A 25,245-nucleotide genomic window follows, 5' to 3' on the forward strand; every position below is an offset into this window, starting at 1 on the left:
AGTAGTAGTAGTAGTCGTATTCTTAATATAAACCAGTTGAAGCTGTTTGGTTTTAAAGTTTGATTCATTCTTCTTAGATTCATTTTGATCCATCTTCCTTCACGTTTACATCTATGATTTTTCCAGTTGTTGTTGTTCTGACTGATACTTTCTTTCATGGTTTTTACAGTTTCAGCGTATGAGTTGATTTTCAAAACTCAAACTGTTAAAGTCTCTGTTGTCTGACATGAATATGAAGTTCTACAGTCTGACATAATCATAATAACAATAATAATAGTAATTTCACTTTGTCTCCATCAGCTTTGAATGAGATCCTGGAATGAAGACAAAAGAACAGACTGGATTTATTCTTTATTTCAACTTTCAGCTTCTTTACACATTAGATTTGTATGGCTTTATACATATGTAAGAGATTTAAATGTATAATCACAGGTATAAGAAAAACATGTGATGAGAGCTGCAGAACAAACCCTTAGAGGGACTCGATCAGGAAACTCTCCAATGGAACTGCTAGTTCAGATCAGGAAAATCTAAAAGAACAAACACCTACGCAGCAGCAGATCAATATGCCTGTTCACTAAATATGTAAATACAATGAGGACAAACATCCCATAACACTGATGCTCTGTGAATCCAACCAGCGTGTAGTTGATCTGTTGGACATGTTGACGCTCTGAGGTCATTGATCATTTCATCAGTAAAGTCTGTTCAGTGAGTTCATGGACACACAACCAGTTTGTTTCACCTCCATCTCACATGTGGAAAAGAAAAGAACAAATAATCAGCTCATTGATGAGGATCAGGATCAACACAGGTTCTAAAACATCACACAACCTGGTTTCTACTTTGATTTAGAAAACAACAGCAACATAAGTTCTTTCAAACACATTCATATCAGTGTAATTATAGAATTCTGTCTTTACAAAGTGAGAAATTAACATGTGTGATAAAGGAAGGTCAGTGTTTGATTGACAGCTGATCTCTGTGCAGAGCAGAAACGTCACCACGACGAACTCTGATCAACAAACATGGAGACAAAAGAAGTTAAAGATTTACACACAGAATCTAAATCACTGCTTTTAATGACTCGAGTCTATTTGAGTTTACAGAACTTAGCTGTGGATTCAGTATAATAAACCCTAACTCCAGCATAGAGAGGCTGAGTGAAAATGGTCTGGACTCTGTGGAGGAGAGTCATGGTGTCAGACACGCTGTAGAAGGACAGAACACCTGCACTGTGATCCAGGTACACTCCTACTCTGGAGGACACAGGACCTGACACTGGAGTCTTGATGTTGTTGAAATAAAAGCTATAACTGTTTTTATCACAAAATAACGACCACGATTTATCATTGAATCCAAATAAACATTCAAGTGAGTTTCCTGGTTTGCTGATATTCTTGTATGTGATTGCTACATAGACTCCTCTCAGCTTCATCTCCATCTCCACCTCCCAGTAACAACGTCCAGTCAGACTCTCTCTACTCAGGACCTGAAGAGAACCAGTGAATCTGTCTGGGTGATCAGAATAAGACAGATCTTTACCCATATATGTTACTTTTCTGTGTCCCTCAGATAATAACAGATTACTGTTTGCTGTGTTTGGATCCAGTGTGATTTCCTGTGAATATTTTAAGAAGTCAGCTATGGTCTCTGGCTCTGGTTCTCGCAGTAAAACATCCACTTGAGACACAATCTGTAAAATCTTTGTCTCTGTCTCACTCAGAATGTCCTGTAGTCGACCTCTGACCTGTGACACAGCTGCTGTCACGTCCTCAAAGTACCTCAGAGGACGGATCCTGATGCTGGATGAGTGTGTAGATCCACTGAGTGGTGACAGTGAGGGGTAGTTGTGTAGAAACTGGTTGTGATCCTCTGTGTCTGAGAGCTGCTTCAGTTCATGGTCTTTCCTCTTCAGCTCAGTGATCTCCTGCTCCAGTCTCTCCTGAAGCTCTCTGACTCGACTCACTTCAGTTTCCTGCTGGGATCGGATCTGCTGCTTCACATCAGAGCTTCTTTTCTCCAGCAGACGGATCAGCTCAGTGAAGATCTCCTCACTGTCCTCCACTGCTTTATCAGCAGAGCCGTTGAGGGCCTCCTCCTCCTGTTGAAGCAGCTTCACGTCTTTCTCTGAGTCCTGGACTCTCTGCTGGATTGTTTGTCTCCTCAGCCCGAGCTCTCTCTGCCTCTCAGTCCTTTCTGCTGCAGCTGACACTGTGTCGTGGCCTTTATGTTCCTCCACAGAGCAGAGATAACAGATACACTGCTGATCAGTGCGGCAAAACATCTTCATCAACTCGTCGTGACGAGAGCAGATGTTCTCCTGGAGCTTCTCCGAGGGCTCCACCAGCTTGTGCTTCTTAAATGGAGCTGACTGAAGGTGAGGCTGGAGGTGTTTTTCACAATAAGAGGCCAAACAATTCAAACAGGACTTGAGAGCTTTCAGTTTTCTCCCAGTGCAGACATCACAGGCCACATCTTCAGGTCCAGCATAGCAGTTATCAGCAGGAGCAGCTTGGAGTCCAGTCTTCTTCAGCTCCTCCAGTGAATCAGCTAACATGGTGTTTTTCCCCAGGACAGGCCTCGGTGTGAAGGTCTGTCTACACTGAGGGCAGCTGTAGCTTCCTCTCTCCTCCTCTTTGTCCCAGTGGGTGTTAATACAGCTCTTACAGTAGCTGTGTCCACAGCCAGTAGTCACCGGATCCTTCAGTGGATCCAGACAGATCGAACAGCAGAATCTTTCTCTGTCCAGGTGATTTTCTTGCTGCGCCATTTCAGCCGCTGCCAGTGACTCTAGAACAGTTTCACTTCCTATGAACAGAAACAGATCTCTGCTCCTCCCTCTCTCGTTCACTCCCTGCAGTGACTCAGCTCCGACAGTTCACAGCTTGTTGTTCACTGGTTCTTACACTGACACACCTGTGAAGGGAGGAGACTCAGACATATCCTGACTGGTTATTATTATTATTCAAGCAAATGAATTGTCTTTTTGAGGGCTTTAACAAGCTAAAATTCTTACCAAAATTTGCATAAAATTTGAAATTGGTGAGAATTTACGTATTCTGGAGTAATTTTCATTTACATTGAGATTTTATTCATCCAATTTCTCACTGCTGGGAACAGGAAGTTGCAGATGCTGTTTTCTTACTCGATTTCCACCCAGTCAGTCTTCCACCACTCAGTTATTACGTGTTTTTATGGTATTGGCTCCTTTGTTCTGTCTTCTACTGTTGAATTTTGGCTGAAAGGCACCAATGTTCCACTGCCTCAAGCTGGTTCTTCACAAGCTGCTGAGAACTTCCTGGTCACAGGTTTAGTCCAGTAATATGGAACTTTATGTATTTTGTCAACTCAAGAAAGTTATAACCAAGTTGAGCCTGTCTCTAATTTGTGCAAAAAATCCTCAGAGTGGAGACAGAAAAAATACACTTAAAATACTGCAATCGTTTCTTTTTTACTTGGCTTAGAAGTGTTTATATAGATGAACACAAAATGTGACAAAATGCAACAGAAACTGTAAATAAATCATGATTTACAAAATTAAAACAAGTGGCAAATTATATCAGCAGATCTATGTGATCCTCCCGCAAATTGATACTAAAACAATACCAAATGCCACATTTTCCATATGGTATCATTTGAGGTTTTGACTGACACCCTTTTAATAATACAATCTTTATCATGCCCTCTTATTCTGTGATGGTTTAATTGCACCTGACGGAACAGTTGTGGCAAATGGAAACACATTATTCCAAATTTCAAATGTCAGTTTTCTAAATATTTATTGAAAGTTTGCTCTTTTGGGTGAAAACCTGGCTACTCTGATCTACAATGTGAAACATTTGTATTCCTCCACACACAGGGTATGTGTAGGCATCATGTTTATGGGTTGTCCATCAGTAGGTACGTACTGTATCTGCATCCCATTCTTGTGAGCATGATATCTCAAGAATGCCTTGAGGGAATTTCTTAATACTTTGTATAAACATCCACTTAAATAGGAACCGATTAGATTTTGGTGAGTGAAGGTCAAATATCAAGGTCAGTGGACCTCACAATCTCTTTTTTGCATTGGAACCATGATATCTTACAAATTCCTCAAGACTATACTTTCAGATTTGACACAACTGTGGACTTTGTCACAAATGTCACTTGACTCGCAGGTTCATCTTTTAGATTTGACCAGAGTCAAAGATTAAGTGATCAGGGGTCAGGGGTCAAAGGTCAATCCAGAATCTGGATAAAAATAAGTTGAAATTGCAGTTATTGGTGCCACACAAATTCACAGTACAGTGTTTGTAGTTCAACTTTTTTGGCACAAAAAACCCTCAAAATGCTGGTTGTGTTTATTTACTTGCAAAAACCTTAACATCCAGACTGCGAAGGTCAGACAACAGCCTTAACGGTTTTTGTCCCCCCCCCCCCCCAAAGAGTGGCAATCGATCAGCGTCTGGGAATGTATGCATTTTATTCCTGCCACTGCATTCATGGTGGCTTAGCTAGACAGCACACAGCAAATATCATACAGTGGGTTCATCTGAACATCTGAGGTTGGTTCATCTACAGGATATACAGATTGACATACAAACAACAGATACAAACCTTCTTGGAGTCCTTGTTTCACCCAAGGCTCCAGAAATTGGTAAAGCTGTTGTAGGTCTGAAAGCTGTTATTGGATGTGTTCAGGCGAAACCAAAAGGCAGTCTTGAATGTGTATGTAATGTTACAGCTGGTCGTAGATGCTATAAAATCGGAACCAAATTTGGAGGTTGCGGTGACTCAAGCAGCTGGAGTTTTGGTTAAACAGCGAACAGTGTTCACCTTAAGTGGCTCTGGCTCTAGCAGATGTTCATTGGTTTCCTCCCCTTTGCTAATAAAAACACACTTTGACTCTCTCCCTGCATCCCACACACACACACACACACACACACACACTCCACACTATTTTTTTCCCCTCAAATAGGTTCATCATTTTATCTTATCTTTTCCTCCTCTCATATCTCCTGCAGGTGTGTGATGGACTTCAGTCACTTTGGCTTGAGCTGTATCATTTAACAAGTGTTCTAATGGCCACACAGCCTAAGATATTGATCTGTGTTAATCTCGTTAAAAAGCAATTATTGCATATATCTATATATTATAGTTTTTATTACTTTATTATCTCATAAAACAATTCATATTATATTCATACTATGTGTTATAGTTAAAAAAACCTTTCTGACAAGCTGTAGGGGGATTGAAAAGCTGCAGGTCATAGTGCCACAGTTTTATGGTACTGTTCTTGTTTACATGCTATTTTCCATATTTTAAACTGTCGTGAATCTGTCTTTGGCTGAGGAGAGAATCTTCTTAAAATGTCTTTGTTACTGAGTATAAAGAAAATAAAGTCCTTTTTCCTTCTGATTCTGATCTGATCAAAGTGACATTCCTGCTGCGTCCACAGGGGGGCAGCGGTTCTTGAAGTCATCGGGTTTGTATCTCTACCCCTTGTATTCTCAGGGTTTATAGGGACTGGATTTTCAATTTGAAGGTCTAAGTCACACTTGAGTGACTCGAGCTAATGTTCAACCATCAGCAGCAGAAACCTGCACAGGTCACCTGCAGGCTCCCAGAGCTGGGTGGCATGTCAAGGTAAAAGGAAGAACTCTCACTCTGCCTCAATTTCCAGGTACAATTCTGAAGTGTGTTTGAAAAATGTCTTCTGTGTGTACATTTTGTCTGAGATCACTGAAGGTAAAATAGACAAACAAAATGTAAGATAAGTGTAACAAAGAAGATGTGTCTTTCATTTCAACACTTTTTAATTGATGTTTGAATCACTGTTCTTGCCTTTCCGCCTTTTAAATAAGGAGCATTAGAAGTTATGATGGCGCCCCCTTGTGGACAGATGGCCGCACAGCATCTGGTCCAGTAGCAGCGTTGTTTTACTCGGTGACCATTTATTATACATTCATTGTTATAATTATAACTCTTTACTTATGGATGTTGCTTGTTGTTGTTGTTGTTGTTGTTGTTGTTGTTGTTGTTATTGTTCTAAGCAAACTCAACGCACACACTTTATTTAACTGCATTTGACTTCAATGAGCTCTCGGTCTTATTTGACAGGGAGAGATAACTGTTGTATTTAATCACTGAATAAGTCGTACAATAATAGATAATAGAACGTTTTTGGAACAACAACTACAAAAACAGTTGTTGCTAAACGACAACTCTTACATTCGTACTCTTACGCTTGCTTTTATGTTGATCTAATGTTGTTTGATTTTTAAACTGCTTTAAATTTGACCCCATCGTTTCCCTTCAATTATCCACTTTACATCATAAAAACCGCTTTATAATAATAAAACATTTAAATACTAAAAAAATGAATTTGACAGTGGTGAAGATCAATACTCTTTTCTTTTGAGGAGTGATCCATTTTCCTCGACATAGACGTTCTTCGCGGTGGAGTGCGTCTGTTAAATGAGTCCCACCTGTGTCGTCAGTTCCGTCAAACGTTCCTGTCCGCTCCGACAGACAGAAGATAGAGGATTATTCTCGGGGCGTCCGGAACAAACGCATTAAGAATTAACCCCCACTGTCGCCATGTTATTAAAAAAACACTATTAACTATTTAATTTGTTGATTTAGTTTCTGGTGGCGGACTGAGGACCGAGGGCACGTCGGTCCCCTGTGAGAGGCGCACGGACTGGGATGTACCGTTAGCTCGCTGTTAGCTTCCTCGCTAGCCTCCTCGCTAGCCTCCCCCCGGACGGCTCCGCTGCAGAGACCGGACCCAGATCACCGCCAGACACCGTAAGTCCAACCGCGTGTCCCCGGGGACAAGTCCCTCTTTCCCGGGTCAGGACCTTAAGTCTCTATTACCGTTAATCAACTGGTTCTTTAAACCGTAGAACCGCAAATCCTCCCGTTTCCCAGCAGCTGCTGTGGGAACAGCTGGGAACGGGCCCGGTGGTTCTCCTCCTGCCTGAGGAACATGTATCTACACGTTCTTAGAAAGATGGAGATTGTGTTATATTGTGTGTTTGCTGCCATGTGGATCCCTCGGTGTGTTTCTCCTTCTGTGGGGGGGGAATAACAGTTCACCTGTGCTGGTGCACCTGTCAGCTCCCAGTGGAACCAGTGGAACCAGTGGCAGTGACACCCACCAGCCTTCAATCCTGATACCTCACTTTAAGTTCAATACTATTTATTTATTATGATTCTTTTACATGTGCAACCAAGGTGCAGTTATTAGGATTTGTTAATTATTATGATCGTGCAGGACAGTAAAATAAAATCCAGGATTATCACAATGTAGTTTCAGGAGCAATGAAGCAAATAGTGTTTAGTATTTTTTTGCAAACAGACTGAAGATATATAACACAAGTTATTAATTTATATCAGATCTAAAACATATTTAGCTGTTAATGTCATTCTCTGTCCAAACAGGAGATTTTATTTATTTATTTTAGTTAATATACAATCAGGAGCAGACATCAAAAAACCCTTTTAAACCCAAAATAACAAATATTGATATATTAATTTTGATGATTATCGATATTAACTGATATGATATTTTATCGTGATGTGTTTGGCCTTATCGTCCAAACCTAGGATTGTGATTATAAAGTTAAATGTCTCACTATACGATGCATTATCTTTATGATGCAACATGTAATATCCCATTATTCTTTTCCTCTGATGCAGCACAGTATCTTATATTTATGGTGAATACACATAACTTATAGTGGACTGTTGATAATCAGCCTCTTCCCTTCACTTCTCACATTGACTCAGTGACTTCACTCAGAGATGAGACTCCAGGTTCACCCTCTTACCGAGGACTGGACCGGCCTGTTTCAGAGGCAGTGTTATGCAAAGCAGCTGGAATTTGGATATATGGTCTCAGGAATTTTGTGGAAAAACAGCTGCACTCAGCGTCAACGACAAACCAATAAGCTGCATTTCAGTTTAACTCAATTAATATGGACGTTTAGCACATTTGAATATCGTAAAGCTCGGTAGTGAGCTGCATCAGACGAGGAGGTTTACGTGTTTTCAGTGTTGTTGGCCAAGGGAAGGACAACAGCCCTAAGATGTCGAGAGTCAACAGAGACGTGTCATTTTATCAGGAAGTGGACAGGGCACCGCAACGTGTGCGTTTCCAATAGGGACACACACTTAGCTGAGGTCAGAGGAAATGTAAACAAGCCTTATCCCTCCAGGTAACAATTAGGGATGCCAGCAACTGCCCCAACTGTCGTAAACCCGTCTTATATGTTTGCATTTCTGTGAGTCAGGTGCTGGCAATTTATTCTCTTACTTTACTTTCCTAACACTCCTTCTACATACACAAATAAATTCTGGTATGTTGCATATTTGTCACCTGCAAATCCTGTTTTTAACAAATGCGATATATAATTTATGTTTCTTGAAGACCTGCGATCGGAATTTATTCCTCAAATAAAAACAGAGTAATCATAATGACACGGTGGCACATCTGCTGGTTAAATGATTTAATTTATTCTTTTATGTAGATGATAATCAGAGGCTGGAGGAAACAGCACTGCTTTGTCACGGATGCATTTATTTATTTTACCCTCCAGACCAGACCTCACTGTTTAGTTTCCCACCTGCAGGACGAGAAGAGTCATTCCCAATCCTGTCCTGATGAGTGCAGTGATTTTTAAAGCTCTCACAGTCGACAACAGACCAGGGAACAAACTGTTGTAACCAGTCGTCAAACGGCAATAACAAGCATGTTCCATTTTCAGAACAGCAGATTGTTCTTCATGATAAAAACATGTGCAATCTACAGATCTACAGTTTCCAGGCGTTTTCTGTCGTCCACAAAACATCTGCTGTAGTATTAGATTTTATAAATCTCTCTCTTTGCAAACTGCTTCTGTGTTTGAGAGAGTTTCTCCACGTGTCATCTTTACTTCTTTATCTTTAACCTCCATCGTGCTCTGCATTGTGAAAACTCTAAGAATTCCTCCTGTGTCACATTCAGCTCATATCGACCTCTCTTTAGTTTTCTGTGGGAGTGAATTCATTAAGCGGAGCATCTGTTACTCAAATCCAAACCACAAGAAGCAGCAATGCTCCAGCTCGCCAGACATGTTGTTAAATATCTGGGCAAATCCAACCGACCTATTAGAAATGACCAGATAGTATTGATGAAACATTTAGTTGTGTCTGGTCCTCGGCTGCTGCTGCTAACCTGCGGCTCTTCATTAGAGCAGAACCGAGTGGCCACTCCAAGACGGCTCATTGTGGCCGGCGTTTCATCGGTGTGTTGTTCCTCTGCCGAGCGGTAGCCTTGCTCTTTGAAAACCACCCCCCCCCCCTTGCTTGTTTACTGCAATTAAATCCCCATCTGCCCAATGATTGGTCTGTTTAGACTACGCTCTTTGGTCTCTCCTCTTCAAAGCAGCGTTAAAGCCTCACTGTTTTTCCATCGCCACCTTTTTCACTTTATTTACCTGCAGCAGTTTGTTGTATCCACTCTCTCTCTCTCTCTTTCTCTCCCTTCCCCCCCCCCAGGACCAGTGCATTATGACAGAAAGCATTATGAGTAAAGCTGCCACAATGGAGATTCCTATCAACAGCAACGGGGACACGGGGACACTCACAGAAGACGACAGCCTGGAACAGGTGGGTCACTGAGGTGGGACGTGTGGAGACCACCCTGCACAGCTGCTGTTCACCTGTTTAAAGCTATCACTGAAGGAATCAATGTGCAAAGTGTGTGAGTTTATGCACAATCGATCCCAGGTCAACAAGAGACACTTAAAAAAAAGAGTTTAAGCAAACAAAAGACTAATCTCAGAATCTTATTTATTTATTTACTTAGAGAAAAACCCCATTAGACCTGTTTTCTTTCTCCTAAGAAGCTTCTTAACTTGATGATTTATTCAGACAGTATTTTCCCTGAGGGTCATTCATGTTAGAGCACATGAGGAAAATCAATCTGACACATATGAGCCAGCTGTAGTGTCATGAGTTATCACGGTGGGAAGGAAAACTGTGTTCCTTCAGTTGTATGAAGTTGACATAATGGTTTCTGGGTTTTGTTCTCGGCTATCACAAGATAAGCCGAGTCAGCTGACTCCTTTCACACAGCAGTACCACTCTGTGTTAAATGCACAGAACACATTAGGACTCACACTGTGTCGTAAATGGAGTCTGTGAGTCACTTAGTGTTTTTATCTCACCCTGCCTTATATTCCAGTCCCTTTCTATGAATTCACATATTTCTCACTGGTGTTGTATCATGTCCTGAGTTTCACACACTACTTGAAGTCCTTGTGTTCCTTAGCTTTGGTTAACTACAGCTGTGGAGAGGGATCCCAGTGGGAAATCAGGTGTCTGAGTTCAGATGTCTCCTTGGGAACCAGTTGTTCCCATTATCTCAAGTGGCCTCATGTTCGGTGTTTGCAGAAAAGCACAAACACCTCTAGTGAGTTAGGTGTTAAACTAAGAAGCTTAATTCTCAGGTGGATGTTGCTCCCCAGGCTGGAACTATTCATATGAGGAATAATCTTTTCTGGGCTCCGATACGTTTAGTCTCCACCCTCCTCAGGAGTGTCCTCGCCGGTGAGGATGGAATAACAGTCAGATGCAGAGTAAGCCAGGCGTCACTGGCTGTTCTTTTTCCTACATCCTCCGCCGCACCTTGTTATACAAACACCCAAGATCCTGGTGGAAGCTCCAGCAGTTAATTGTTATTTGCTCACCAAACTGTGCTCTTGTAGTAAAAGAAAAGAATATCTCTTCACCCAAGTTTGCATTGTGATGCAACCACTCCGCCATTTGTCGCGGCTTGTACAGTTAAGAAGTCTCTGTTTACTGGCCGCGTCTCTTCTGGCTTCACTGTTTAGTGCTGGATATCAACCAGTTGTCATAGCAACCCCGCAATTAATCTGAAACCGGCTGTGCTTTGTCCTTGGGTGAAAGCCCTCGGAAATCAGATAGAGATCTGCTCTGCAGCACTTGGTTTACAGCTGCAGGGGGTTCTGCTGCTGGTGGAGGTGCAGACTGACAGGTGGAGGTTGAGCAGAAGCCTTTCAGGTTCCCGACCCTCGGATCAGAGCCTGGACGCTGACTGGCAGCTTGACAGCGTCACAGAGAATCCACTGCCAACGCCGTCCTGGCAGAGGCAGAGTGGATCACTGCTGCCTTTTAGCAAATTGAACAGCATTTTCAGACGGTTTTACGGTTTCACGCAGTTTCTCAGAGGTGATACTCCCCCTTTGTTCTGTTAGAATTAGATTGTTTTATGAAATATTGACACGTAGCTGCTGTAGGATTCTGTTTATTGTACAACATCTGCACCAAAACAGGCAAAACTCTTTCTTAAGCCCAGCAAACCGCACTATCACAGCCGGATTATTTTAGGATGACGTCAAGGTGCTGTACTTTCCATCATCTTAGGGACCAGGCGCTGTGTCAACAGAGTCCAGGGAGGGATCAGTGGTTGCGTCAGTTTCCTCCCACACTGAACAGATGCCACAACACAAGGAAGGCCTCTCAAATAAAGGGATAGACACTGAATGAAAGAGACGAGAGTTAAAAAAAACTTTCTTTGCGTGAGGTTCGATTTTAGAAAAAAAAAGTTATTGTTGGCAGCAGAAATTGGCACTGTAACTTTGATTGGCTGCTACAACCACAACCAACTAGGGGTGGGGGAAAAATCGATTATGTTCAGTATCGCGATATTTTGCGCCCGCGATTATATCGATACTGTAGCACAAAGTATTGCAATATTTAAAAAAAAAAAAAAAAAATTACAATTATATATGTAACAGCCCCTGGCAGGCAAAGCATGACGAGGAGAGTTTCAGAGTTTAAAGGATGTTCTCCACTGCAGGAGATATAGTAACGGCCCAGAGGAGCACTTTAACATCTGAGCATGTTGACCAACTCCTTTTTCTGAACAAAAATGCCAATATTCCCATATGAATGAAACATTTTGGGTCATGACCTTGCAGGTCTCAATTTGATTGAAGCTCTAGGTTACTCTTATTTATATGATTGAGCTCAGTGTTCATGTGAGAGGTCTCCTATTCAGAAAATAATTACAAAAGGTCCTGTGTCCTAAATGTTCAGGGACAAAGTTTTTGCACTTCAGTTAATGTGTAGAAGACAATGTTGTTCACAGAATTAAATGTGACATTTGAAGTGAGTTGAGCAGTCTTAGTTTCCTCATTTTTTGTAATGCCTTTGAATAATATGTGGGACATTAATCGCAATATGTCGCAGAATCGAATCGCAATAATTGCAGTATCGCAATATATCGCAGAATCGCAATACTATTGAATTGTGGCCCAAATATCGCAATACTATTGAATCGTCACATTTTTGCCAATTCCCACCCCTACAACCAACTGTAATTGGCATTTGCTGTCCTGACAATCAAAGTGTGCCACCAGGAGTTTGGCCCAGATTTGAGGTTTGTGTTGAAATTTGAGTGTGTCACAGTTTCTCCTTTTTCTTTATTTAATTTTTCCCATTTAATGTCGATGTCACTTTTAATGTCTGTTCATGAATAGATGATTTATTTAGAGTTGAGCTAGATTCAGTGGAGTCTTTTGTCCAGACAGTGATGGAAGAATATCAGAGCAAAGCTGTGAGTAGTGAATTAGAAATGGAAAGAAGTGAGCTCCAGCACGCCGGGTCGAACCCGCTGCCAGATGAAACCTGCTCCGACCAATCACTGCTCTCCGTCTCACCCCCCCGCTGTGTGGACATCACAATGATTTGTTTCTGGGATTTCTTTTGACATCGTTCTATCTTGTTTCATGACCTCAGACATGGATTTTTATTTCTTTTTGTCTTTTTTTGTTGTCTTTTTTTGTTTTGTTCGTGTTGTGTTTGTCAACCTTCTCCCTCCCTCCTTCCCTTCCCTTCCCTTCCCTCCCCTCCCCTCCCCTCCCCTCCCCTCCCCTCCCTTCCTCCCTTCCTCCATCTCTGTGCAGGCTGCAAATCTGCAGTGGAGCTTAGATGAGAAAGTAGGGAGCTCCAGAGGCACCAGGGTGAGCAGGCCATTTGTGTGTGTGTGTGTTTGTGCTATGTTATGTCGTCGTGTAGCAACGCTCAGTGGTTTGACTTAAGGCGGCGTTAAATTGCCTCGACATTGGTTTATCTCATGAAATGTCAGAAACTTCCTTTTTATTACAAACCACTGTGCGGCTTGAGTTGTGCTCCTACTAACCTCAGCTGGAGGGAGTCTCCCAAACATGTTTCGAGAGACTCCCTCAAAGTAACGGGTGCTAACAAAATAGCTGACGGCTAACACTTAGAACACAACATGAAAATCTGTCTTCATTCGTTCATTAGATTCAGAACCATCTCGAGTGAGCTAACATGTAGAATCTGTGTGTATGTGTGTGTGTTTACCTGGGTGACGTGTGAGGCTACATCCACACCATTACGTTTTAGTTACAAAATGCATCCCTGTTGATTGACACCTACCGTCCAGTGGCATTCAAACCACTCCAGAGTTTCCCAGCACTTCATAAAGAGATGTTTGGAAACGCTGATGGCCCCATTTTGGTTTGAGTTGTGTTTGAGTGCAGAGAAAGGAAAACGGACATTCAATCGTTTTTCTAGGCTACAGATATTTTTTAAACTCATATTTTCCCCTCCACATGACATTCATTCTACACAATATAAAAAGTACTACCACAAACCAGCATGCCGTGCCAGTAGGTGGCGATAGAGAACACTGTGGTCCAATAATATTGGACGAGTCAGATGTCTGTGAATGGTGCAGCAATTCCAAATATAGCTTCTAACTTGTAATTAGACCCAGCAGCGCAAACCAAATGTAGGGAAATCAGTATGTGGCTGCCTTCGTTGTTTTTTCTGGTTTATTCTCACTACACAAAGCACCAGCGTTCTGCTCTACATGTGCACACAGACAACAGAAGTGTTGAAAATCTGCACTTAGCAAGACATTTGTAAAACCTGAGCTATGGACGGAGATTATTTCAAATATGTTTTAAAACTAAAACGTATTAGTTTGGATGGAGCCTGAGTGTGATCCCTTTAATTTGTGTTGAAACAAGGTGGCAAACTAATACTCATCGTGTCCTAATGCTGTAATGTTGATGGGCTTCACATGTTCTGTTCTTTTATGTGTCAGTTCTGTTTTCAGTTATAAAATTCTGTGTTTGTGTTGTGAAAGTTCTCCTCAAGTGTCTCAACGAGCCCAAAAGGCCCTGAAGCAAAGCTTTTAAACATCTGTAGAAGTTCTTCATGCTCATTTCCCTCTTTTGATACCGTTTGACCTGAATCAGCACAAATCACAGCAGCTGTAGATTACAAAAAAAATCCTCTTCGTGTTTGTTTACAACAGGGAAATGGCAACTTCCCCTCTAGATATTTTCTTCTGTTTCTTCTTACTGCACAGACCCAGCCCAAGATTTCAGAAATGCTCCCATTTCATTTTCCGATTGGACAACATGAGTCTTTGCTCCACGTGGAGTATCGAGCTCTGTTTCCTCGTGTCTCAGGCAGGAGAAGAACATTTGTTATAGGAAACTTACGGCTGTGCCAGAGTGAGAAATCTGTTTGGGCCAGATATCCCTTTTTTCCATAAATCCCCCCCCCCCATGAATGTTCTTCTCTTTACCAGACGATAAACAAGCAGGAAGACAGACAAAAGAAAACAGCGAGTTTAATTAAAGAAAACACACAAGTTGCATCATGGGGCTGGTGACACAGGTCCCCTCGTGATCCAGAGCCACGCTGGAGCCTGGGACGGGGATTGCTTCAGAAGGGGAAACTAGTTTGAGATCAGTGAAGTCACTGCTCGGGTTCGACTCTGTGCTCTACAAGTCTTCTTGTTTGCTCTCAGCAGCATCACGCCTGGAGATTCTCTGTGTGGTTAATCATCGGTGTTTTTTATGTCTTTTCCTACAAGTGGTTTTTTCCTGTTGGCACCTAGATAAGTAGAAGAAGTTAGACAACGCCTGGAGGCTGTTCTCACTAACCTTCATTAACTCAGCAGTGTCTGTCCCCCTCTAGTGACTAAGCCTCTAACTTACATTGTCTCCACTGACTGAATGTGACACTCGAACCGTAATGTTTATATATCCCCCCCCCCAACCCCCCTGTCCCGTCCCTTTGTTCTTCTTTTATTGTTTCTATGTGGCCGTTAAAACTTTGCAGGACCTGCAGCAGGTGATGGTGTCGGGTCCCAACCTGAATGAGACCAGCATCGTGTCGGGGGGGTATGGAGGAACAGCCGAGGGGATCATCCCCACCAGCTCAATCAAAGGTAGAGTCCCGCTGCGTCTCCTTCCCTATGGACGTCCACTGTTGGCTTTATGTCTCATCTCTGAGAGGTTTGACTCCTCAGGCCTCCAATCAGCTTCCTCCAATCAGGCTGTGATGGATTTGTGGTCAAATTGGGCTGATTTCGCTCCTTCACTGTATCTGAAAATGGTCCGTTTCATTCAAATCACGTTTTTCTATGTGCAGGTATGGGAAACAGCAGGAGGAATAGCCAGTAGAGTGCAAACCTCTGCCAACTGTCCCCTTATGGAACCATATTTGGATCTGCACCAAATTTCACACACTTATAAATATCAGTCCCCTGTACATGCCTGATTTTTGCCCACTCTCTCTCTCTTTCTCTCTCTCTCTCTCTCTGTCTCACTCAGGGCCGGCTGTGCACTACAATGCAGAGTTTAACAAAAGGATCCCAGTTACAGGATTAGGTAGCTCCATAGACACTTTTAATGCAGAGCTCACATTCAAAATGTGATAAGAACCATTTGTGGTGACGCAGGACTTTTATAGAATCTAGACCAGTGGTTCCCAAACGACACACAGGGATAATCGTGAGAGGATTTCCTGAAACTAATCATATTTCGGCCATAATTGTTCCAAAAGCTGAAACATACTGGTTAAATTTAAGATAGAAGCCATGCAAACCGTCTTCAGCTTTCAGATGTTCTGGCTCCACGTGACCCCTGAGGTTAATACTGCAGATTAGTGACAGCATCAGTTACAGATGGTTAATTTACAGAACCACAGGAAACACTTTGACGTCTGAAAAAAAGTTTGGGAACCTGTGATCTAGACTTCTCAGTAACTGTTGCTTTTGTAAGCGAGAACTTTTTACTCTTAACTCCACATTTCACATGATGGATGTTTTTGGAAAGAAGTTCTTTATACGGAGTGAGTCTCTTTAGATAACTGGGAAACTGCTGCTCTGTCCCTGTTTATCAAGCTGTGTCTTTCGGTGGAGAAAGGTCAGGGTACTTATTTCTGCCTGGTGCTCTTTTTCTTGGATATTGTCGGTATTTTTCTAACACAACTTTTGCTTCACAAGTTTTTCCTCTTATCTCTCTGGTTGGTTTCTTTTGCTCGTCCTTCAGTGGGGCTTCACTCTTTTGTGTTATCACCGTGAATATGATATTATTGCACAAACTTAAGTAAACTTTTGGATTTTAAAAGCCTCCTCCCATTATTTCTGATATATTATTTAATAGAAGACTCATCCGGTTTATTTAGCATCCCACTGTTTAACACCGCTGCATTTCAAACTGCCCCCGTCTTCACCATTACTCATTCGTCTGCATTGTTCACTGATTGTCATGCACTAAACGTTGTCTTTTCATCTTGTCTATCTTTGTCCTCCACCTCTCTATCACAACTCCCTCCCACACGTTCCTCCTCGTCCTCCTCACCCTTTTGTTGTCTTACGTCTTCTCTGCATCTTCCCCGCAAACTTCCTCCTACGTTATCTTTCCATTTCTGGCTCGCTCGTTCCACTTGATTAATTACTTCATGTTTTAAACCCGTAATCCTGAACATTCCCGTTATTTTGAAAAACAAAAATGTAAATCCCACTCCCTCCCCTGATTCACACCCCGATTTATCCGAACCCTTCCATGCAACAACCATCCCATCTACTCTCTCAGACCTGCGTATGAAGGCCAGGCGAGGTAGTGTTCCCCCAAACAGTTCTGTCATCTGCCACTTAGCCGGCCCGCCACATGCATACCCAGGTAATGGAGGAGGAAAGCAAAGTGTGAAGTTACATGTTGAAACATCCAAAAGCCTCTATTGATATACCAGGTCATTTAGCAGTGACTTTGTAGCAGTTTGGTGTATTTTTATTTCAACCAAAAAAGAAGCTGGTTTCACTATATTAAGGTTGTTTCCCTCAGTATTTCCTGCCACTTTAATTCTCTGCATATTCTTGCTACTAATTCTGCATGTTTCATGGTGCTTAACGAGATCGTGGTGATGGATTTGGGTGTAAGAAAGCAGAACGGCACTTAAACACTTAATTTTCCTGGGGTTAATCATTATGTCTCATTCTGTTCACCATGTTCTTTGTGTTTTTTTCATTTTGGTCTCTTCTCTTCTCAGGTCCCAACATGCACCACAGCAGCAGCAGCTCGTCGATGACGGCGGACGAGATGAGCCGCGGTGTGGCTGTGGAGAAACTAGAAACAGTGAAGAAGTGGGGTTACAACACATACAAGGTCAGAGCTTCATGATGAGTTATATTTCTGTGTCCTTGAGGAACATCTGGGTGAATCGCTTCATGTGACTGATCTTTCTGTGTCTGGTGTTCAGTGCACGAAGCAGATGATCTCGGAGCGGTTCGGTCGGGGGTCCCGGACTGTGGACCTGGAGCTCGAGGCCCAGATCGAGGTGCTGAGAGACACTAAAAAGAAATATGAGAACATGCTGCGATTGGCCCGAGCGCTGACCAACCACTTCTACAACATGGTGCAGACGCAGCACGCGCTGGGCGACACGTTCGCTGACCTCAGCCAGAAATCTCCAGAGCTACGAGTGAGGCTTCCAAATTTTATCACGTATTTTCTTTATATCAGCTGTCCTAATATTTAGAGGCTTAATAATAAAACAAGTTTAGGTGTATTGACCTTCATTGAATTCATTTGGTTTATTCAAACAGCTTTTAGCACCATTTGTGTTCCATTGTTTGTGTTAAAGTTGTGTTTTTCTTTGCAGGATGAGTTTGGCTACAACGCAGAGACTCAGAAGTTGCTGTGTAAGAATGGGGAGACTCTACTCGGTGCCGTTAACTTCTTCGTGTCGAGCATCAACACACTAGTCAACAAGACCATGGACGACACCCTGATGACTATCAAGATGTATGAAAATGCCAGGTAAGGACATGCAGCCGGTTACGAGCCAAGTGGAGGAGGATGAGGAAAGAGATTTGAACAAAACAAGAAACACATATTGATATAATCCTGTAACATGTGAAAAATAGAACTCTAGAATATCAAGAATTATATTTTTATAAAATGACCAAACAGAGAGTTTCTTAATCTTAATCTTTGTTTCCTCTTTTTCTTAGAACGGTGTTTTTAACGTGTTCTCTGCTTCTCTGAACAGACTGGAGTTTGATGCCTACCGGTCGGACCTGGAGGAGCTGAGTCTTGGTCCCAGAGACGCTGTAGCCATGGCTCGTATAGATGCGGCTCAGCAGCAGTACCACGTGCATAAGGAGAAGTATGAACGCCTCCGCTCAGACGTCATCATTAAACTCAAGTTCCTGGAGGAGAATAAGGTTAGTCAGTGGGATAGGCCTCCATCGGGTTCATCAGCCCACAAAGTAAAGAAAAAACATCCAAATTAACTTTTCTTTTTGGTATACCACACACAAAATAACTTCCAAAACTCTCATGTGTTTGTCTCTCAGGTGAAAGTGATGCATAAGCAGCTCCTGCTCTTTCATAACGCCATCTCGGCGTACTTCGCTGGCAACCAGCAGCAGCTGGAGCAAACGCTGAAGCAGTTCAACATCAAGCTGAGACCCCCAGGGGCCGAGCAGCCGTCCTGGCTGGAGGAGCAGTGAGAGGCGCCTGCTGGGCCTCACTCAGCCTCCGATCGACCACCTCCACCTGTTAACCTGTTGAAACCCCCCAACTTACAGAGGACCACTACAGAGAGAGACATGCAGACAACTGGGTGGATGAAGAGTGAAGAGGAGCGTGTGCCTGGATGACTGGACTGATGAATTACAGGGTATTATTGGTGAATGGTCTTAAAACAGCAGGAGATAGCGCGGCCAGTCTCATAAACAGTCAGGGGGGGGGGGGCTTCTAGTGCCTCTCGTCCCGACTTCCTTGTCTCACTTTAACCTTCTCCTTGTGCTTCTGTTCCCAGAGAAACTGTTCATCTCCTCCTCCCTCTCTTACCCACTTCCCTCGACCCCCTCCTATCAACACTACTTTGCCGTGTACGCTTGTGTTAGTCATTGTTATGGCTATTGTTGTTCTCCTCAAGTGCTGAGTTCAAATTCAACCCCACGTCACGCAGCGCAGAACCAGAGACGGACGAGTCGAGGAGAAACGGCTCAAATCATCCGACACAACGCGAAGGCATCAAAACTCTTCCAACCCCCCCCTCCTCCTTGTGTGCCTCCTTGTATATGAGAAACAAATCAATGTACACGTGAAGGGGATTTGTGTGTCACACTGGAAAGGAAATGTGCAGATATTCTAACCAAGTACTGTTTCACTTTTGGAAATATTATCATATGATCATTTGTAGCCTAAAAAAGGAAAAACGGTTTAGTTTAGTATTTGTTAAATTTGACTTTCATCTCTTTTATTTTCTAATCATTTCAGTTTATTATCGGTCGGCGTGCAGGACTGGATGGCGTTAGAGCAGCGTGTGCTGGTGTGTAGACTGCGAGTGCTGCAGTGTTTAGTCTGTAATTATCAGAAATATTACACATTTTAACCTGAAAATAATTCAACTCACACAGTATCTTTGATAATTGTATTTAATTTGACATGAGAGACGTGTTGTCGTGACTGATGGAGACCTGTAGAGATGGGCGTACGTTTCTGTTTAGGTTTAATGGCGTCACTTCATTATTGAATTGTTTAAAAGGAGGACTGTACATTTTCTTTGGTTTTACATAGATTATCTTTTGTGTTTTTTAAGTTTATCTTTTGAGTTTACGAGATCTTACATTAATATCCAGGCCAGAGCCTGACGATGTAGATTTTTTAGGAAGTAAAACATTTCCAGTAGTAATATATTGATTGGGTCTATATAAATATATATATATGTTTACACAACTTAGCAGTGATTCCTAAGATGTTGATATCAAACTCAATTAAAGCCCATTTTCCACTGGTACACTCACTATGAATATGGATTTAATCGGCATTTACTCCCGGCTCAAATGACTCTGCAGTCGACTCAGGTTTTAATCGGCTCTGATCGGCAGTGATGGAAATGTGACACCAGGGTGAACTGACATTAGAACATGACGCACTGAGGAAAAGAAACAGACAAACTCCTCTTTTGGCAATTAAAGGGGTTTACCAGCATTTAAAACACCTGTGTATACCTGATAATTGTGTTAAAGTTGTTATATGAATAAATATAATTGAGGCTTGATATTTTACAGCTTAACCATACACTATATTACAATTACAACCAAATATGTTGAACCTAAACTTGAAAATTAACCTTTTTTTTTTTTGCGTAAAATATAATCAGAAATGTGCGTTGTTCTTTTCATTATCACTTATTCGGAAAAATAAGTTTTAATATCAGCAAACAAAGAAATGCTCATATTAGCAGATTTTTTTTTATAGCCCATCATGTTGAGCTCTAATCTAGAATCATATCCTTCAGAATATATATCTGTTTGTTTACCTTTTCTTCACACTGAAGATTTCTGTAGCTTCACGATCACTAACGCTAATATTTCAAAAGAAACTCGAACTAGATGATGATTTTCACACTAACGATTCTTCATTCGTTTTATCTCCTGTGACTAAAACATTGCTGTAGTAAGATAATAGCAAACAATCATGAATTGTTGACAGTTAAGAGAAGGAATCGCTGCGTAATACAGAATGTTTTATGTCACTGTATTTATTATGTTCATATGTGTTAATCTGTCGGAACTTCCTATTTGTGCAAATTACTTTTAATGTTTATGAGTAAATGAAGTTCACGGCAACACACAGAATATCCAAATCTGGAATTAATCTACACCGAAAGAGAAAAGAAATTCTGAGCTGATGGAATTGAATTTCCTCAACGAAGACAAGTGACGATTATTCAGTGCAATGAATGTTGTACCATTCTGTGTTTGGCTCCAGTCCTCCAGCTCCTTGTCTCCTTGGTATTTGCATGGCAGACAGATCCAGTGTTGGTGCAGGAAAGTGATGGAGGGAAATGCATTTAATTTCATCAAGAATGGATCCTACGATGTATTTCTCTGCTTGTGTTTTCTGAATTATTTCGTCAACTGGGTGTATTTTATTGTGGCTTAAAAAAACTTTTTGGGCTAAAGTTGCAGTTTCCCAGCTCCTGGTCTGTTTGACCGTCACTCAGCAATATTAACAAAATGTGACTCTTCGTTTGTTTCCCAGACCCGCCCCCTTTGAAATTCCTCAAAATGAAGATTTATGAAATGAGATATTTTATTTGTGTACAATCAATATTTTTTTTAGGTTGAGCTGGTGTGTTGTACATGATCGCACATACTGGTATTTAAGCTGATAAATGAAGTTGTGTCATGGATTGATGTAGTACTCTGCCTTCATTCCTCACTCCGACCTGAACAGTCCCAACTCACCCCAAGGGAACAAAAATAAAAAATACACGTTTTCAAATGATCTGGCTGTATTTACTGTTTCGTCCTTTGTCTCGTTTGTGTTGCAGCGCGGTGAACTTTCTGTTTTATCTCCAACAGCAACTGGATATAGTCAAAACCAGTCATCCACAGGCGTTTAAGAAGTTTTCTTGATCACAGTCATTTATCTGTGGAACAGTATTAGTGTTGGGCATAAACACATTTTCTATTTTGAAAATAAAGTCTAAATAATTAGGATAAAATATAATCCTCTGGTCCATCAACTCCAGTGAGAGCAGATGTCAAAATATCGTCAAAGACCTTAAATTGATCACAAATAGGGATGTCCGATATTGACTTTTTTCCGATATCCGATAGCTGATATTCTCCAAATTCTTAATTTCCGATACCGATTTCAACCGATATGGTATACCGATATACATATGCAGGCGTTTTTTCCCCCAGACTAATTTTAGGTCCCATCACATTATTTTCTGCCATACATTGTCTATAAAAAAATAAGGAAACTACTTCAACTTATGGAAAAGTTCCATATTTATTAACATTTTGTCAACAGATTGGATTATCATACTTTTCCTGAGATCATCCTGACAATGCCCATTACAACTAGGACAAATCTGATTTCTTCACAAATTGTAAAAAAACAAAACAACAACATTGTTGTCCTGTACAACTTCATACAGCATTTAAAGTAAACATGTGTAGTGTAGGACAGCCTACTGAAAACAAATTTCTATGAGGTACAACAAACAACACTTTTGGAATGAGGTAAAGTGCACACAAAGGAAGTAAAAGTGCAAAGATATAGCCTAGAGACAGACTCAGTCCTTAGCCCATTACTTGGACTAATACAGTATTTGTCAATTTAAAATATAAACTGGGCTCAATCAGCCCTGCTAAACATGAGCAAAAACACAACCTGTAATATTAATGTGGTGTGCAATAAAAACAAGAAAGGCACACAGTTCAGTTCAAACCTTCCAGAGTAGTAAACGAAGTTCTCCTTTTGTCCAGAAAATTATGCTGAAAGATTGATGGGCCATATGTAACTGTCCATAACTTGGCTAAAACAATCATTACAAATATAAACCGTTTCTTTCTGCCCTCTCTTTCATAATGAATAACAAAAAATGTGCAAATAAAAAAGGCACAAAACTAAAAACAGCTTCAGTTGAAAGAAGCAAACATAAATTAGAGTGCAACGACTTAAAGTGCTCTAATTCTCATCCTCGTACTACTGTTTAAGAGGGAGATTTTTCTGAATGAAAATAAGCATCTCAGCATTGTCGCAATGTATACGATTCCTCTTCTCGTCGATGACATGCGAGACAGCACTGAACAGCCGTTCGCTGTCTACACTGGTGCAGGGTGCAGTGAGGTACTTGCGTGCTACACGGGCAAGAGCAGGGAAGCTGACTGTTTGAGCGACAGTTGCGTTGTTTTCTGCAGGGAGTCCTTTCCTCGTTGTTGTTTTGCCTTACTTTGCTGCAAAAACGCTTCGTGTGCCTCGGGGTGGTTCTTCTTAATGTGACAGATTAAATTCGAAGTGTTGAATGACGAAGCCTTGCTCCCCCCTCGCATGACATGCGCCTCACAATCTTTACAAACCGCAAATCTGCTATCCGCAGGTGAAACGTTTAAAATATTCCAGACCGCAGACATTTTGTGAAGCAACTAGCGGGCAACCTGTTAGCCACACTAACCACACTCTTCTGTTGTTGTTTTGGTTCCAGGTGCGGTTTGTTGATGTCATCAATTGCGCGCCGGTAAATGTCAGGACCCAACAAGCAGCAGCGCAACCCAGGCATTATAATCGGTTTTCATTATCGGTGGAAAATCCGATAACGATATGAACAGATATTAAAAAAATAGGCTAATATCGGCCGATATTATCGGCCGACCGATATTATCGGACATCCCTAATCACAAATATATCTAATAGAATTTTGACTTTTTCTCATAAGTAAATAAAAAATCCTCTGAATTAGTTTGACTTTAAACACTTCAAATTAAGTCTCACCATCAACGTTATTCTCAATATGACAAATATGTCTGACATATACCTTTAAATTTAAACATATTTGAATGTATGACAACTCTTTACATCTGATGCAATAAAATATATGTGTAATTTGTCATCACATTTATTCATATAACATTATACCCGGTTTTAAACTCGTGTATCTCCAAAAAGGGGCGTTCCCACCCACTGAGCCTGGCGTGATTTGATTGGTGGACACGCCCCCTGCACCTGTGACTGACGGCTGTTTGTGAGCCAGACTCACTGCTGCAGAAACACGAGGTGAAACCGGAGTGAGATCGATTTGTGGATTTAACAACATTTCAAACACACGGTGAGTGAAACGGATCCGGGGCCAGTTCAGGGTTTATTAAAACAAATCCTCAGCTCCGGTTTGTTGTGTGAGATGATTTATTAAAGTCAGGGAGATGTTTTTAAAATGATTTGATCAGAACCTGACAGAGAATCTGTTGTTTAAAAAAACTAAAATCAATGATTCCTTGTTTGTCTTATAGGGCTTTGACATATTCTAACAATTCTTTTTATCAACTTTAATATTACACATAGAAATATTCCACTTTGTTGAGTTTTATCACAGTTCAAGTCCACAGCTTCATGTGATGTGTGTGTGTATCTGATGTTTAGTTGTTCTTAGTTGGATGACACGTACGCCGAATTCATCATTAGACTCTACTCAGTAATAGGAAGTATATATGCAACTTATGTGAGGCATTAAATTTCTCCTGAGAGGGAAGAAGTATTTAAAAGTGGGATTTTCTCAAAGAAGTTTCGTGTGATGCATAAAAAAAAAAATACCTAAGAGAGGGGATTTTATATGTGTAGTATTTTGCTGTTGTTTAGTTTAAAGAGGACAAGTAGAAGGTGAAATAAACAATTTATTCCTGAGTGTGTGGTGAGAAAATAAAATGTGCCACAACATTGACAAACATTGTCTGATCTGAGGTCAGGTATTTGACAGGTCACTTAAAATAACTCAAATCGAATTATGAACCTGATAAATGTGATTTGTCTTGTTTTAATATTCAAGTTTTTGGACCTTTGACAAAGACGTAAGATATTTTCTTAAATGTAACAGGTTGTATAAGCTCAGTTAAGCAGAAGTTGCAGAAATATGACCCTGATGATATTTTGTGTATGTGTAATGTTGATATTTAGAGGCAGAGGTAAAGCCAGTGGTCTCTGTTTATCCAGAAAACATAAACAAAACTGTACAAAACCAACACTAATTAATAAGAAATCCTTACATTTGATTATAAATTTCTATCTCCGTGTTTCACGTTTCATTTCTACTTGTGTGTCTCCTCAGATCACAGTGCCCGGCAGAGGGACACAACCCTTCACCATCTTTGGATTGGAGGTTCAGATGGAGGGAGTGCTGCTATATAAATATGCATCTCTTCCCAACTTTTCCTCTCGAGACACGTCTCCCCCTTTATCACCGGATGCTCAGGAAGATCCAGATCTCCAAGCATCTTGCCCCCTGCTTCCCACCATGTGTGTCACCGCTGCACCACCACCTCCTCCTCCTCCTCCTCCACCTCCTCCACCACCTCTTCCTCCTCCTCCTCCACCTCCTCTTCCTCCTACTGCCCCTTCT

At 41.4% G+C, this 25,245-nt stretch overlaps 2 protein-coding genes across 5 annotated transcripts; one reads left to right on the forward strand and one right to left on the reverse strand.

Annotated features, from left to right (window-relative positions):
- Positions 1-1,093: 1,093 nt before the first annotated feature.
- On the reverse strand, positions 1,094-2,780 carry LOC133019497 (tripartite motif-containing protein 16-like). The gene has a single exon (XM_061086006.1). It carries the CDS (start codon positions 2,771-2,773, stop codon positions 1,094-1,096), a length of 1,680 nt encoding a protein of 559 aa, XP_060941989.1. The 5' UTR covers positions 2,774-2,780.
- A 3,743-nt stretch (positions 2,781-6,523) lies between these two features.
- On the forward strand, positions 6,524-21,629 carry arfip2b (ADP-ribosylation factor interacting protein 2b). Of its 4 annotated transcripts, XM_061086066.1 has the most exons (11): positions 6,524-6,795; positions 9,529-9,639; positions 12,963-13,019; positions 15,160-15,268; positions 15,654-15,710; positions 17,374-17,489; positions 17,584-17,661; positions 17,746-17,805; positions 17,986-18,143; positions 18,376-18,550; positions 18,683-21,629. In XM_061086066.1, exons 2-11 carry the CDS (start codon positions 9,541-9,543, stop codon positions 18,836-18,838), a joined length of 1,065 nt encoding a protein of 354 aa, XP_060942049.1. In that variant the 5' UTR covers positions 6,524-6,795; positions 9,529-9,540; the 3' UTR covers positions 18,839-21,629. The 4 variants fall into 4 exon arrangements, with proteins under 4 accessions (XP_060942049.1, XP_060942046.1, XP_060942047.1 ...); XM_061086063.1 differs by having other exon boundaries at positions 17,584-17,805; XM_061086064.1 differs by lacking the exon at positions 15,654-15,710 and having other exon boundaries at positions 17,584-17,805.
- The last annotated feature ends 3,616 nt before the right edge of the window (positions 21,630-25,245 follow it).

The sequence above is a fragment of the Limanda limanda genome, chromosome 14 (genome assembly GCF_963576545.1).
Source record: "Limanda limanda chromosome 14, fLimLim1.1, whole genome shotgun sequence".
NCBI classification, from domain to species: Eukaryota; Metazoa; Chordata; class Actinopteri; order Pleuronectiformes; family Pleuronectidae; genus Limanda; species Limanda limanda.